This window comes from Oncorhynchus mykiss, chromosome 16 (assembly GCF_013265735.2).
Source record: "Oncorhynchus mykiss isolate Arlee chromosome 16, USDA_OmykA_1.1, whole genome shotgun sequence".
Lineage (NCBI taxonomy): Eukaryota > Metazoa > Chordata > Actinopteri > Salmoniformes > Salmonidae > Oncorhynchus > Oncorhynchus mykiss.
This window is the reverse complement of record NC_048580.1, coordinates 2,987,911-3,005,039: the sequence shown is the minus strand read 5'-3', so window position 1 is coordinate 3,005,039 and position 17,129 is coordinate 2,987,911. Positions and strand designations below refer to the sequence as shown.

Below are 17,129 nucleotides of genomic sequence, written 5' to 3'. Positions count from 1 at the left end.
ATGCTCATTAGGGAAAATACCAACGGCCGACTTTGTATGCAGATTGATTTGATTGTTTGACGGTTTGTTAGAATAACACCAATAAGTGTTTAATTTGAATAAAATGTAGTATATTGCACAGTCCTCTTATGTCCTCGGAGTTTGGAGATAACCAATCCCAGTTTAAATCGCCCATAAGGACCATTTCATTTTCCTCCCAACAACGCATCAGTTCAGCCAGAGAATCCAGGGATTCTACTGTTGCAGATGGAAATCTGAGTTCACAGCTTTCGATAATTGCAGCTTCAATGCTAAAAAATCAAACTGTTTTGGTTTAGATAAAGACCTCAGTAACCACATATCTGTCTTTAATATAGATGGTTATACTTCCCCCCCTTACTTTGTCGGTCACATCGATAAACATTATAACCATCCAAGTCTATAGACTGATTTAGAACAGATTTCTGAAGCCAGGACTCAGACAGTAATAAGACATCTGGGTCAGCAGTGTGAACCCAGACTTTTATCATGTACAATTTTGGCATCAGACTCCTCATATTAATATCAGTCCAAACCCTGATTTAGTTTTGAAATCATTTGGAGTGGGAAGTTCATCCATAGCCAATGGGTCTGGGTTTGAATGAATGTTTCCTGATCCATAGCCAATGGGACTGGGTTTGAATTAATGTTTCCTGATCCATAGAAAATGGGCCTGGGTTTGGATGAATGTTTCCTGATACATAGCCAATGGGCCTGGGTTTGGGTGAATGCTTCCTGATCCATAGCCAATGGGCCTGGGTTTGGGTGAATGCTTCCTGATCCATAGCCAATGGGCCTGGGCCTGGGTGAATGTTTCCTGATCCATAGCCAATGGGCCTGGGCCTGGGTGAATGTTTCCTGATCCATAGCCAATGGGCCTGGGCCTGGGTGAATGTTTCCTGATCCATAGCCAATGGGCCTGGGTGAATGCTTCCTGAGGTTTGGGTGAATGTTTCCTGATCCATAGCCAATGGGCCTTGGCCTGGGTGAATGTTTCCTGATCCATAGCCAATGGGCCCTGGTTTGGGTGAACGTTTCCTGATCCATAGCCAATGGGCCTTGGCCTGGGTGAATGTTTCCTGATCCATAGCCAATGGGCCTGGGTTTGGGTGAATGTTTCCTGATCCATAGCCAATGGGCCCTGGTTTGGGTGAACGTTTCCTGATCCATAGCCAATGGGCCTGGGCCTGGGTGAATGTTTCCTGATCCATAGCCAATGGGCCTGGGCCTTGGCCTGGGTGAATGTTTCCTGATCCATAGCCAATGGGTCTGGTTTTGGGTGAATGTTTCCTGATCCATAGCCAATGGGCCCTGGTTTGGGTGAACGTTTCCTGATCCATAGCCAATGGGCCTGGGTTTGGGTGAATGTTTCCTGATCCATAGCCAATGGGCCTCAACTTTTGTCTGAGTGTTGTAGAGTGCCCATGTAGCCTACAGGTCTAGTAGAGTTAGAAACCAAGGGTGTGGCCAAGCATTGTAGTGACAACGTTCAGCGTGTTCAACAGCCGCTGCAGGAATGTACTGACAGGGATGTCGCCCAGTGTGTGGTTCTGGTCAACGCACCCAGTCGCCTCGCAGTAGGCTGCAGCGGGGCCAGTAGACCGGCCAATCAACAGGTAGCGAGTCCACACAGCAGGGGTATCCTGGGCTAGACGTTATGTCACAGAGCAGATACCGACCTCCGGCTTCCACCACACAGCACAAGAAGGCGGGAGAGGAGTCAGAAGTCTCCGGTAGAATGGCGAAACACAGTTTGAAAAACCTGACCGTTGAGGAGTATCCAAAGCTAGTCGGCCCAACGTGTCTAGACCGTTAGACACAGCGCAAATGTCTCTCGGCTTTCATGCAGGGCACCACACCTGCTCTATCTCCTTGTGTAGAAACCAGCAGATGTCACTGCTTGGTTTACTAGCGAATTTAACGCTTTGATCCTGTAGGATTTTAGATTTGACCTGATATTTAATGACAACTTTCGCAACCTATAACGGTTTTGCTAAGTAATAAAAACTTGGAACATTTAAACAAACAAACAGTGTGACACAACATGCTCAGCGAAACTGCCCTGCCGCCATCTTGATTTGTCATGAATAGATTAGAGACCTGTCTATCATCTCAGCATGATGAATAGATTAGAGACCAGTCTATCATCAACATGATGAATAGATTAGAGACCAGTCTATCATCAACATGATGAATAGATTAGAGACCAGTCTATCATCAACCTGATGAATAGATTAGAGACCAGTCTAAAATCAACATTGTGACTCGGTCTATAAAAAAATAGTCAGATGAAGCAGATGCTAAACTACAGGACTGTTTTGCTATCACAGACTGGAACCGGGATTCTTCCGATGACATTGAGGAACACACCACATCAGTCACTGGCTTTATCAATAAGTGCATTGAGGATGTCATCCGTACAGTGACTGTACGTACATACCCCAACCAGAAGCCATGGATTACAGGCAACATTCGCACTGAGCTAAAGGTTAGAGCTGCCGCTTTCAAGGTGCGGACTCTAACCCGGAAGCTTACAAGAAATCCTGCTATGCCCTGCGACGAACCATCAAACAGGCAAAGATTGAATCATACTACACCGGCTCTGACGCTCGTCGGATGTGGCAGGGCTTGCAAACTATTACAGACTGCAAAGGGAAGCACAGCCGCAAGCTGCCCAGTGACACGAGCCTACCAGACGAGCTAAATCACTTCTATGCTCGCTTCGAGGCAAGCAACACTGAGGCATGCATGAGAGAATCAGCTGTTCCGGACGACTGTGTGATCACGCTCTCCGTAGCCGACGTGAGTAAGACCTTTAAACAGGTCAACATTCTCAAGGCCGCTGGGCCAGGCGGATTACCAGGACGTGTGCTCTGGGCATGTGCTGACCAACTGGCAGGTGTCTTCACTGACATTTTCAACATGTCCCTGATTGAGTCTGTAATACCAACATGCTTCAAGCAGACCAAGAACACAAAGGCAACCTGCCTAAATGACTACAGACCCGTAGCACTCACGTCTGTAGCCATGAAGTGCTTTGAAAGGCTGGTAATGGCTCACATCAACACCATTATCCCAGAAACCCTAGACTCACTCCAATTTGCATACCGCCCAAACAGATCCACAGTTGATGTGAAAATGCTGTTCATTGACTACAGCTCAGCGTTCAACACCATAGTGCCCACGAAGCTCATCACTAAGCTAAGGAACCTGGGACTAAACACCTCCCTCTGCAACTGGATCCTGGACTTCCTGACAGGCCACCCCCAGGTGGTGAGGGTAGGTAGCAACACATCTGCCACACTGATCCTCAACACTGGAGCTCCCCAGGGGTGCGTGCTCAGTCCCCTCCTGTACTCCCTGTTCACCCACGACTGCATGGCCAGTCACGACTCCAACACCATTATTAAGTTTGCTGACGACACAACAGTGGTAGGCCTGATCACCGACAATGACGAGACAGCCTATAGGGAGGAGGTCAGAGACCTGGCCGGGTGGTGCCAGAATAACAACCTATCCCTCAATGTAACCAAGACTAAGGAGATGATTGTGGACTACAGGAAAAGGAGCACCGAGCACGTCTCCATTCTCATCAACGGGGCTGTAGTGGAGCAGGTTGAGAGCTTCAAATTCCTTAGTGTCCACATCAACAACAAACTAGATTGGTCCAAACACACCAAGACAGTCGTGAAGAGGGCATGACAAAGCCTATTCCCCCTCAGGAAACTAAAAAGATTGTCATGGGTCCTGAGATCCTCAAAAGGTTCTACAGCTGCAACATCGAGAGCATCCTGACCGGTTGCATCACTGCCTGGTACGGCAATTGCTCGGCCTCCGACTGCAAGGCACTTCAGAGGGTAGTGCGTACGGCCCAGTACATCACTGGGGCAAAGCTGCCTGCCATCCAGGACCTCTACACCAGGCGGTGTCAGAGGAAGGCCCTAAAAAGTGTCAAAGACTCCAGCCACATTTGAAAAAAGATTAGCAAGGCTTTCAACTGTTTTATTTCTTTACTTACCTACCTACACATCTCTAAGTGTTGACTTAGAGATGTCTTTTGGATTGAGTCTCGTGACTTGCATTTATAATTTGAATAAAATGTAGTATATTGCACAGTCCTCTTATGTCCTCGGAGTTTGGAGATAACCAATCCCAGTTTAAATCGCCCATAAGGACCATTTCATTTTCCTCCCAACAGCGCATCAGTTCAGCCAGAGAATCCAGGGATTCTACTGTTGCAGATGGAAATCTGAGTTCACAGCTTTCAATAATTGCAGCTTCAATGCTAAAAAAATCAAACTGTTTTGGTTTAGATAAAGACCTCAGTAACCACATATCTGTCTTTAATATAGATGGTTATACTTCCCCCCCTTACTTTGTCGGTCACATCGATAAACATTATAACCATCCAAGTCTATAGACTGATTTAGAACAGATTTCTGAAGCCAGGACTCAGACAGTAATAAGACATCTGGGTCAGCAGTGTGAACCCAGACTTTTATCATGTACAATTTTGGCATCAGACTCCTCATATTAATATCAGTCCAAACCCTGATTTAGTTTTGAAATCATTTGGAGTGGGAAGTTCATCCATAGCCAATGGGTCTGGGTTTGAATGAATGTTTCCTGATCCATAGCCAATGGGACTGGGTTTGAATTAATGTTTCCTGATCCATAGAAAATGGGCCTGGGTTTGGATGAATGTTTCCTGATACATAGCCAATGGGCCTGGGTTTGGGTGAATGCTTCCTGATCCATAGCCAATGGGCCTGGGTTTGGGTGAATGCTTCCTGATCCATAGCCAATGGGCCTGGGCCTGGGTGAATGTTTCCTGATCCATAGCCAATGGGCCTGGGCCTGGGTGAATGTTTCCTGATCCATAGCCAATGGGCCTGGGCCTGGGTGAATGTTTCCTGATCCATAGCCAATGGGCCTGGGTGAATGCTTCCTGAGGTTTGGGTGAATGTTTCCTGATCCATAGCCAATGGGCCCTGGTTTGGGTGAACGTTTCCTGATCCATAGCCAATGGGCCTGGGTTTGGGTGAATGTTTCCTGATCCATAGCCAATGGGCCTTGGCCTGGGTGAATGTTTCCTGATCCATAGCCAATGGGCCCTGGTTTGGGTGAACGTTTCCTGATCCATAGCCAATGGGCCTGGGCCTGGGTGAATGTTTCCTGATCCATAGCCAATGGGCCTGGGTTTGGGTGAATGTTTCCTGATCCATAGCCAATGGGCCCTGGTTTGGGTGAACGTTTCCTGATCCATAGCCAATGGGCCTGGGCCTGGGTGAATGTTTCCTGATCCATAGCCAATGGGCCTGGGCCTTGGCCTGGGTGAATGTTTCCTGATCCATAGCCAATGGGTCTGGTTTTGGGTGAATGTTTCCTGATCCATAGCCAATGGGCCCTGGTTTGGGTGAACGTTTCCTGATCCATAGCCAATGGGCCTGGGTTTGGGTGAATGTTTCCTGATCCATAGCCAATGGGCCTCAACTTTTGTCTGAGTGTTGTAGAGTGCCCATGTAGCCTACAGGTCTAGTAGAGTTAGAAACCAAGGGTGTGGCCAAGCATTGTAGTGACAACGTTCAGCGTGTTCAACAGCCGCTGCAGGAATGTACTGACAGGGATGTCGCCCAGTGTGTGGTTCTGGTCAACGCACCCAGTCGCCTCGCAGTAGGCTGCAGCGGGGCCAGTAGACCGGCCAATCAACAGGTAGCGAGTCCACACAGCAGGGGTATCCTGGGCTAGACGTTATGTCACAGAGCAGATACCGACCTCCGGCTTCCACCACACAGCACAAGAAGGCGGGAGAGGAGTCAGAAGTCTCCGGTAGAATGGCGAAACACAGTTTGAAAAACCTGACCGTTGAGGAGTATCCAAAGCTAGTCGGCCCAACGTGTCTAGACCGTTAGACACAGCGCAAATGTCTCTCGGCTTTCATGCAGGGCACCACACCTGCTCTATCTCCTTGTGTAGAAACCAGCAGATGTCACTGCTTGGTTTACTAGCGAATTTAACGCTTTGATCCTGTAGGATTTTAGATTTGACCTGATATTTAATGACAACTTTCGCAACCTATAACGGTTTTGCTAAGTAATAAAAACTTGGAACATTTAAACAAACAAACAGTGTGACACAACATGCTCAGCGAAACTGCCCTGCCGCCATCTTGATTTGTCATGAATAGATTAGAGACCTGTCTATCATCTCAGCATGATGAATAGATTAGAGACCAGTCTATCATCAACATGATGAATAGATTAGAGACCAGTCTATCATCAACATGATGAATAGATTAGAGACCAGTCTATCATCAACCTGATGAATAGATTAGAGACCAGTCTAAAATCAACATTGTGACTCGGTCTATAAAAAAATTGTCAGATGAAGCAGATGCTAAACTACAGGACTGTTTTGCTATCACAGACTGGAACCGGGATTCTTCCGATGACATTGAGGAACACACCACATCAGTCACTGGCTTTATCAATAAGTGCATTGAGGATGTCATCCGTACAGTGACTGTACGTACATACCCCAACCAGAAGCCATGGATTACAGGCAACATTCGCACTGAGCTAAAGGTTAGAGCTGCCGCTTTCAAGGTGCGGACTCTAACCCGGAAGCTTACAAGAAATCCTGCTATGCCCTGCGACGAACCATCAAACAGGCAAAGATTGAATCATACTACACCGGCTCTGACGCTCGTCGGATGTGGCAGGGCTTGCAAACTATTACAGACTGCAAAGGGAAGCACAGCCGCAAGCTGCCCAGTGACACGAGCCTACCAGACGAGCTAAATCACTTCTATGCTCGCTTCGAGGCAAGCAACACTGAGGCATGCATGAGAGAATCAGCTGTTCCGGACGACTGTGTGATCACGCTCTCCGTAGCCGACGTGAGTAAGACCTTTAAACAGGTCAACATTCTCAAGGCCGCTGGGCCAGGCGGATTACCAGGACGTGTGCTCTGGGCATGTGCTGACCAACTGGCAGGTGTCTTCACTGACATTTTCAACATGTCCCTGATTGAGTCTGTAATACCAACATGCTTCAAGCAGACCAAGAACACAAAGGCAACCTGCCTAAATGACTACAGACCCGTAGCACTCACGTCTGTAGCCATGAAGTGCTTTGAAAGGCTGGTAATGGCTCACATCAACACCATTATCCCAGAAACCCTAGACTCACTCCAATTTGCATACCGCCCAAACAGATCCACAGTTGATGTGAAAATGCTGTTCATTGACTACAGCTCAGCGTTCAACACCATAGTGCCCACGAAGCTCATCACTAAGCTAAGGAACCTGGGACTAAACACCTCCCTCTGCAACTGGATCCTGGACTTCCTGACAGGCCACCCCCAGGTGGTGAGGGTAGGTAGCAACACATCTGCCACACTGATCCTCAACACTGGAGCTCCCCAGGGGTGCGTGCTCAGTCCCCTCCTGTACTCCCTGTTCACCCACGACTGCATGGCCAGTCACGACTCCAACACCATTATTAAGTTTGCTGACGACACAACAGTGGTAGGCCTGATCACCGACAATGACGAGACAGCCTATAGGGAGGAGGTCAGAGACCTGGCCGGGTGGTGCCAGAATAACAACCTATCCCTCAATGTAACCAAGACTAAGGAGATGATTGTGGACTACAGGAAAAGGAGCACCGAGCACGTCTCCATTCTCATCAACGGGGCTGTAGTGGAGCAGGTTGAGAGCTTCAAATTCCTTAGTGTCCACATCAACAACAAACTAGATTGGTCCAAACACACCAAGACAGTCGTGAAGAGGGCATGACAAAGCCTATTCCCCCTCAGGAAACTAAAAAGATTGTCATGGGTCCTGAGATCCTCAAAAGGTTCTACAGCTGCAACATCGAGAGCATCCTGACCGGTTGCATCACTGCCTGGTACGGCAATTGCTCGGCCTCCGACTGCAAGGCACTTCAGAGGGTAGTGCGTACGGCCCAGTACATCACTGGGGCAAAGCTGCCTGCCATCCAGGACCTCTACACCAGGCGGTGTCAGAGGAAGGCCCTAAAAAGTGTCAAAGACTCCAGCCACATTTGAAAAAAGATTAGCAAGGCTTTCAACTGTTTTATTTCTTTACTTACCTACCTACACATCTCTAAGTGTTGACTTAGAGATGTCTTTTGGATTGAGTCTCGTGACTTGCATTTATAATTTGAATAAAATGTAGTATATTGCACAGTCCTCTTATGTCCTCGGAGTTTGGAGATAACCAATCCCAGTTTAAATCGCCCATAAGGACCATTTCATTTCCCTCCCAACAGCGCATCAGTTCAGCCAGAGAATCCAGGGATTCTACTGTTGCAGATGGAAATCTGAGTTCACAGCTTTCGATAATTGCAGCTTCAATGCTAAAAAAATCAAACTGTTTTGGTTTAGATAAAGACCTCAGTAACCACATATCTGTCTTTAATATAGATGGTTATACTTCCCCCCCTTACTTTGTCGGTCACATCGATAAACATTATAACCATCCAAGTCTATAGACTGATCAGCAGATGTCTTAATTTAAAGTTAGGGGTTAGGGGTTAGGCATTAGGGTTAGGTTTAGGCATTAGGGTTAGGGGTTAAGGGTTAGGCATTAGGGGTTAAGGGTTAGGCATTAGGGTTAGGGGTTAGGTATAGGGTTAGTACAGTACAGTACAGTGTTAGGGTTAGTACAGTACAGGGTTAGTACAGTACAGGGTTAGTACAGGACAGTACAGGGTTAGGGTTAGTACAGTACAGGGTTAGTACAGTACAGGGTTAGGGTTAGTACAGGACAGTACAGGGTTAGGGTTAGTACAGTACAGGGTTAGTACAGTACAGTACAGGGTTAGGGTTAGTACAGTACAGTACAGGGTTAGGGTTAGTACAGTACAGTACAGGGTTAGGGTTAGTACAGTACAGTACAGGGTTAGGGTTAGTACAGTACAGGGTTAGGGTTAGTACAGTACTGTACAGGGTTAGTACAGTACAGGGTTAGGGTTAGTACAGTACAGGGTTAGGGTTAGTACAGTACAGGGTTAGTACAGTACAGGGTTAGTGTTAGTACAGTACAGTAGAGTACAAGGTTAGGGTTAGTACAGTACAGTACAGGGTTAGTACAAGTACAGTACATGGTTAGTACAGTACAGGGTTAGGGTTAGTACAGTACAGGGTTAGTACAGTACAGGGTTAGTGTTAGTACAGTACATGGTTAGTACAGTACAGGGTTAGGGTTAGTACAGTACAGGGTTAGGGTTAGTACAGTACAGTACAGGGTTAGGGTTAGTACAGTACAGGGTTAGTACAGTACAGGGTTAGTACAGTACAGTACAGGGTTAGTACAGTACAGTACAGGGTTATGGTTAGTACAGTACAGGGTTATGGTTAGTACAGTACAGGGTTAGTACAGTACAGTACAGGGTTAGTACAGTACAGTACAGGGTTAGTACAGTACAGGGTTAGTACTGTACAGGGTTAGTACTGTACAGGGTTAGTACAGTACAGTACAGGGTTAGTACAGTACAGGGCTGGCACTATGGTACCTCTGGAAGTAGTGCAGACAAAAGGTCCCCAGTAGCAGGCTGGTCCCCAGGCTGGACCCCGTGTGGTTGGGTGTGGTAGTCATCATCATCATCAGGGGTACCAGGAGAGAGGGGAACTCCTGGAGGAACCAGGCCAGCCTAGCAGGCATCATCCTGGGCATGGAGGAGGAGGAGGACAGCCCCAAGTCCAGGTAGCGTCCGTAGGGGGCCTGGGGCAGACGCACCAGGTGGCTCACTCCCATCAGGAATATCACACAGCTCAGGGTGTTGATCAGGTTGTCCCAACACTGCATTCTGGGTCAGAGCTCTGCCTTCGTCTTAGTGCGACAAGGTCCTAAAAATTAAGAATGGACACTTCTTTTTTTTTTTCTTCCTTTTTACAGCAGGAAAATAACACAGATGTGTTGGTGTGTTTGTCACCTCCTTCAGTGTGTCAGGGTTAACGAGGGTCACAGGCAGTGAGGCAGATCTATCTCCCTCTCTCAGGGTTAACCAGCCTGCCCAACTCCTTCCCAGAGGAGCAGCACCACCCCAGTCCTCTTTCTGCTGAACTGAAACACCACAATATCTCCAGATCCTTCCTCTGTGTGTGTCTGTTGACTCATGTCATGTTGAGTTCTTGTCTGTAACTGGGACGAATCAGAATGAAGACGGTGTATGCAGGACACTGTGAATGTGTTCATTACTCATTCAAGGGTTTTTCTTTATTTTTACTATTTTCTACATTGTAGAATAATAGTGAAGACATCAAAACTATGAAATGACACATATGGAATCATGTAGTAACCTAAAAAAAGTGTTAAACAAATAAAAATATATTTTATACTTAAGATTAATCAAATAGCCACCCTTTGCCTTGATGACAGCTTTGCACACTCTTGGCATTCTCTCAACCAGCTTCATGAGGTAGTCACGTGGAATGCATTTCAATTAACAGGTGTGCCTTGTTAAACGTTAATTTGTGGAATTTCTTTCCTTCTTAATGCGTTTGAGTCAATCAGTTGTGTTGTAACAAGGTAAGGGGGTATACAGAAGATAGCCCTATTTACTAAAAGACCAAGTCCATATTATGGCAAGAACAGCTCAAATAAGCAAAGAGAAATGACAGTCCATCATTACTTTAAGACATGAAGGTCAGACAATCCGTAAAATTTTAAGAACTTTGAAAGTTTCTTCGAGTGCAGTCGCAAAAACCATCAAGCGCTATGATGAAACTGGCTCTCATGAGGACCGCCACAGGAAAGGAAGACCCAGAGTTACCTCTGCTGCAGAGGATCAGTTCATTATAGATACCACCATCTCAGATGGCAGCCCAAATAAACGCTTCACAGAGTTCAAATAACAGACACATTTCAACATCATCTGTTCAGAGGAGACTGCGTGAATCAGGCCTTCATGGTCGAATTGGTGTAAAGAAACCACTACTAAAGGACATCAATAAGAAGACCAGAGAGGGCCAGGAAACACGAGCAATGGACATTAGGTGTAAATTTATCCTTTGATCTGGAGTCCAAATTTGAGATTTTTTGTGTCTTTGTGAGATGCAGTGTGGGTGAACGGATTATCTCCTCATGTGTATTTCCCACAGTAAAGCATGGAGGAGGTGGTGTTATGGTGTGGGGGAACTTTACTAGTGACACTGTGTCTGATTTATTTAGAATGCAAGGCACACTTAACCAGCGTGGCTACCACAGCATTCTGCAGCGATACGCCATCCCATCTGGTTTTGGCTTAGTGGGACTATAATTTGTTTATCAACAGGACAATAACTCAAAACACCTCCAGGCTGAGTAAGGGCTATATGACCAAGAAGGAGAGTGATGGAGTGCTGCATCAGATGACCTGGCCTCCACAATCCCCCGACCTCAAACAAATTGAGATGGTTTGGGATGAGTAGGATCGCAGAGTGAAAGAACAGCAGCCAACAAGTGCTCAGCATATATAAGGGAACTCCTTCAAGACAGTTGGAAAAGCATTCCAGGTGAAGCTGGTTGAGAGAATGCCAAGAGTGTGCAAAGCTGTCAACAAGGCAAAAAGTGGCTATTTGAAGAACCTCAAATATAAAATACGTTTTGATTTGTTTAACACTTTTTTTGGTTACTACATGATTCCATATGCGCTATTTCGTAGTGTTGATGTCTTCACTATTATTCTACAATGTAAAACATAGTATCAAAATAAAGAAATACCCTTGAATGAGTAGGTGTGTCCAAACTATTGGTAGTGTATAGATCAGTTTGGAGTGATATAAATCACTGTGGAAGTGTAGCTTTATTAAAAGGGCCAGTCTGCACTTTCTACATTCATTTTTGGGAATACGGTGCCATTTGGGGACTCACACAGAGTGATTGGAGTACAAGAGCCCTTAATAAAACTACATTATCCTTCCCCAATAGAGTTCCATATTGACTGGGACTTGTTAATGGCGGGTGTCACTTTCTATCCAGAAAGCTTTATGCGTGTTGTGAAAACAGTGCTAATGTAGCCGACAACACAGTGCTAATGTAGCCGACAACACAGTGCTAATGTAGCCGACAACACAGTGCTAATGTAGCCGACAACACAGTGCTAATGTAGCCGACAACACAGTGCTAATGTAGCCGACAACACTGTGCTAATGTAGCCGACAACACAGTGCTAATGTAGCCGACAACACAGTGCTAATGTAGCCGACAACACAGTGCTAATGTAGCCGACAACACAGTGCTAATGTAGCCGACAACACAGTGCTAATGTAGCCGACAACACAGTGCTAATGTAGCCGACAACACAGTGCTAATGTAGCCGACAACACAGTGCTAATGTAGCCGACAACACAGTGCTAATGTAGCCGACAACACAGTGCTAATGTAGCCGACAACACAGTGCTAATGTAGCCGACAACACAGTGCTAATGTAGCCGACAACACAGTGCTAATGTAGCCGACAACACAGTGCTAATGTAGCCGACAACACAGTGCTAATGTAGCCGACAACACAGTGCTAATGTAGCCGACAACACAGTGCTAATGTAGCCGACAACACTGTGCTAATGTAGCCGACAACACTGTGCTAATGTAGCCGACAACACAGTGCTAATGTAGCCGACAACACAGTGCTAATGTAGCCGACAACACAGTGCTAATGTAGCCGACAACACAGTGCTAATGTAGCCGACAACACAGTGCTAATGTAGCCGACAACACAGTGCTAATGTAGCCGACAACACAGTGCTAATGTAGCCGACAACACAGTGCTAATGTAGCCGACAACACAGTGCTAATGTAGCCGACAACACTGTGCTAATGTAGCCGACAAAACAGTGCTAATGTAGCCGACAACACAGTGCTAATGTAGCCGACAACACAGTGCTAATGTAGCCGACAACACAGTGCTAATGTAGCCGACAACACAGTGCTAATGTAGCCGACAACACAGTGCTAATGTAGCCGACAACACAGTGCTTGCTTAGTCATTCCACTTCCTCCCTCTCCAGCTCACAGTAAGACTAGATCCCGGGACCTCTGCCTCACAAACACAGGAGACCGCCCTGCTAAAACATTCTAGCCAGTTGCGGTACTGAAAAGGATTGGACTCGACAGCCTAAGTGGAGACATTTCAGGCTGAGGAGTAAGTTTCACAAAGTCCCTTCTGCTATATTAACATCATTCTCTGTCTGGATAAGTAGAATGGATGGAATTTGTAAGAATTTCAACAGTCTGCCAAACAGAATTCGCATCCCAAATCTCACGCTATTCCCCATAGAGGTAAAATATAGGCATAGTGGAGTGCACTATGTAGGGTGCCATTTGGGATGCATTCACAGGACAAAATGACAGGAACCGTCGTCTATCTCTACCAGCTTCTCTAACAGTGGTCAGTCTCTCTCTACCAGCTTCTCTAGCAGTGGTCAGTCTCTCTCTACCAGCTTCTCTAACAGAGGTCAGACTCTCTCTACCTCTACCAGCTTCTCAAAATGGGGTCAGTCTCTCTCTACCAGCTTCTCTAACAGTGGTCAGTCTCTCTCTACCAGCTTCTCTAACAGAGGTCAGTCTCTCTCTACCTCTACCAGCTTCTCAAAATGGGGTCAGTCTCTCTCTACCAGCTTCTCTAACAGTGGTCAGTCTCTCTCTACCAGCTTCTCTAACAGTGGTCAGTCTCTCTCTACCAGCTTCTCTAACAGAGGTCAGTCTCTCTCTACCTCTACCAGCTTCTCAAAATGGGGTCAGTCTCTCTCTACCTCTACCAGCTTCTCTAACAGTGGTCAGTCTCTCTTTACCTCTACCAGCTTCTCTAACAGTGGTCAGTCTCTCTCTACCTATACCAGCTTCTCTAAATGGGGTCAGTCTCTCTCTGCCTCTACCAGCTTCTCTAAACGGGGTCAGTCTCTCTCTCAATATACCATCTTCTCTAAATGGGGTCAGTCTCTCTCTGCCTCTACCAGCTTCTCTAAATAGGGTCAGTCTCTCTCTAAATATACCAGCTTCTCTAAATGGGGTCAGTCTCTCTCTAAATATACCATCTTCTCTAAATGGGGTCAGTCTCTCTCTAAATATACCATCTTCTATAAATGGGGTCACTCGCTCCCTAAATATACCATCTTCTTTAAATGGGGACAGTCTCTAAATCTACCAGTTTCTCTAAATGGGGTCAGACTCTCTCTAACCATAACAGTTTCTCTAAATGGGGTCAGACCCTCTAACCATACCAGTTTCTCTAATTGGGGTCAGACTCTCTCTAACCATACCAGCTTCTCTAAATGGGGTCAGACTCTCTCTAACCATACCAGCTTCTCTAAATGGGGTCAGACACTCTCTAACCATACCAGTTTCTCTAAATGGGGTCAGACTCTCTCTAACCATACCAGCTTCTCTAAATGGGGTCAGACACTCTCTAACCATACCATCTTCTCTAAATGGGGTCAGTCTCTCTCTAACCATACCATCTTCTCTAAATGGGGTCAGTCTCTCTCTAATCATACCAGCTTCTCTAAATGGGGTCAGTCTCTCTCTAATTCTCCCAGCTTTTCTAAATGGGGTCAGTCTCTCTCTAATTCTCCTAGTTTTTCTAAACGGGGTCAGACTCTCTCCAAATATACTAGCTTCTCTAAATGGGGCCAGTCTCTCTCTAATTCTTCCAGCTTCTCTAAATGGGATCAGTCTCTCTATGAGTCTGACAAGAGAGACTAGCTCAAAGGCTAGCCAATACCATTGACCCATTGCAATCCAGACTTGCTCAATGGCTAGCCAATACCATTGAGCTAGTCTGGATAGAAATGGGTCAAAGGCTAGCCAATACCATTGACCCATTACTATCCAGACTAGCCCAAAGGCTAGCCAATACCATTGACCCATTACTATCCAGACTAGCCCAAAGGCTAGCCAATACCATTGACCCATTACTATCCAGACTAGCCCAAAGGCTAGCCAAAAGCACTCACCCATTACATTCCAGACTAGTTCAAAGGCTAGCCAATACCACTGACCCATTACAATCCAGAATACTTAGCACTGTGAGGATGTTGATTAAATGAAATGAAATAAACATTTTCCCCTTATTGATTACCTGAACAATTCACTGTATACCACTGTTATAGCATGTTACCATCTCTCCCGTCCATATACCACTGTCATACCATGTTAACGTCGCATAGCATGGTACAGTGGGAAAATAACAGTGTTTTAGCTGGGACATAATACATCTAATTCATATTCTCCAGGCAAGTGAGTAGCAGCAGACAGAAAAGCAGAGAGGCAAACAGGCAGGCAGAGAGGCAAACGGGGCAGGCAGAGAGACAAACGGGGCAGGCAGAGAGACAAACGGGGCAGGCAGAGAGACAAACGGGGCAGGCAGAGAGACAAACGGGCAGGCAGAGAGACAAACGGGCAGGCAGAGAGACAAACGGGGCAGGCAGAGAGACAAACGGGCAGGCAGAGAGACAAACGGGGCAGGCAGAGAGGCAAACGGGCAGGTAGACAAAAAAGGCAGACAGGCAGGCAAGCAGATGTGTTATCCTCTAAACGACAACCATCCTGTCTCTCCGTTATAACTCACTTTATTCCTGGGCAGCTGTGCTGTTCTGATGGAGTCCAGGTCCAGCGTTTTGAATCAATCCTTTAGTTTCCCACCCCTAGGTTGCCCTGGATTGGTCCCCATAATCCCCTTCATAGAATCCCATTCAGGGAAAGTAACCCAGAAACCAACCCTCCAGCCTTACTGACCTAACCTGCCCTCTGCAGTCCACACTGTCAAGCTGCTACGATTAAAACATTACATTACAGAGGAGTGCACTAGTCTGGTCCCCTTGGTTCCAAACCTCAAATGAGTTGTCTTCAAGGGATCAACAATAAAGTTACATTCTATTCTATTCCAAGTCCAGCCTGACTTTCCTAACATGTGTTCGATCCTCCACAGTCCTCACTCTCTTTCATTATACTACATCAAATGAAATCCAATTTTATTTATCACATACATGTGTTTATCAGATGTTATTGTGGGTGTAGTGAAATGCTTATTTTTCTAGCTGTAACAGTACAGTAATATCTAACAATACACACAAATCTAAAGTAATGGAATTAAGAATATCTGGGCGAGCAATGTTAGAGTGGCAGATACTAAGAACCAGTAGAATAGGATAGAATACAGTATATACATATGAGATGAGTAATGCAAAATATGTAAACATTATTAAAGTGACTAGTGTTCCATTATTAAAGTGGCCAGTCATTCCAAGTGCATGTACAGTATATAGGGCAGCTGCCTTTAATGTGCTAGTGATGGCTATTTAACAGAATTTTACAGTCTGATGGCCTTGGTCCCAGCGTTGAAGAACCTGTACTGACCTTGCCTTCTGGATGATAGTGGGGTGAACAGGCAGTGGCTCGGGTGGTTGTTGTCCTCGATGATCTTGTTGATCTTCCTGTGATATCGGGTGCTGTAGGTGTCCTGGAGGGCAGGTAGTTTTCCCCCGGTGATGCGTTGAGCAGACCGCACCACCCTCTGGAGAGCCCTGCGGTTGAGGGCGGTGCAGTTGCCGTACCAGGCGTTGATACAGCCCAACAGGATGCTCTCAATTGTGCATCTATAAAAGTTTGTCAGGGTTTTAGGTGCCAAGCCAAATTACTTCTGTAACGGGTGTCGTCTGATGAAGGATCTGACCAAAGAGCAGCGTGGTAAGTGTTAATGATTTTTAGTAACAACTGAACACTAGTACAAAAATAGCAAAATGCAAAACAAAACCGAAACAGTCCCGTCAGTTGCAGAACACTAAACAGAAAACAACTACCCACAAAACATAGGTGGGAAAAAGCTACCTAAGTATGGTTCCCAATCAGAGACAACGATAGTCAGCTGTCCCTGATTGAGAACCATACCAGGCCAAAACAAAGAAATACAAAACATAGAAAAAAGAACATAGAATACCCACCCAAATCACACCCTGACCAAACCAAACTAGAGACATAAAAAGCTCTCTAAGGTCAGGGTGTGACAACTTCAGCCTCCAGAGGTTGAAGAGGCGCTGTTGTGCCTTCTCCACCACAGTGTCGGTGTGGGTGGACCATCTTAGTTTGTCGGAGATATGTACGACGAGGA

At 46.2% G+C, this 17,129-nt stretch overlaps 1 protein-coding gene across 2 annotated transcripts in view; it reads right to left on the bottom strand.

Moving 5' to 3' along the window:
• The window catches only part of LOC110492798 (3-oxo-5-alpha-steroid 4-dehydrogenase 2-like), a 64,286-nt gene extending 48,449 nt beyond the window's left edge, over window positions 1-15,837 (bottom strand). Inside the window, exons 1-3 of one of the 2 annotated variants that reach the window (XM_036945969.1) lie at window positions 15,591-15,837; window positions 9,978-10,186; window positions 9,558-9,891 (exon numbers count right to left, since the gene is read on the bottom strand). In XM_036945969.1, coding sequence (XP_036801864.1) covers window positions 9,558-9,850 — 293 coding nt within the window. In that variant the 5' untranslated portion in view covers window positions 9,851-9,891; window positions 9,978-10,186; window positions 15,591-15,837. The remainder of the gene's footprint in view (window positions 1-9,557; window positions 9,892-9,977; window positions 10,187-15,590) is intronic. The other variant, XM_036945970.1, reaches the window with a different exon arrangement.
• Between the last annotated feature and the right edge of the window lie 1,292 nt (window positions 15,838-17,129).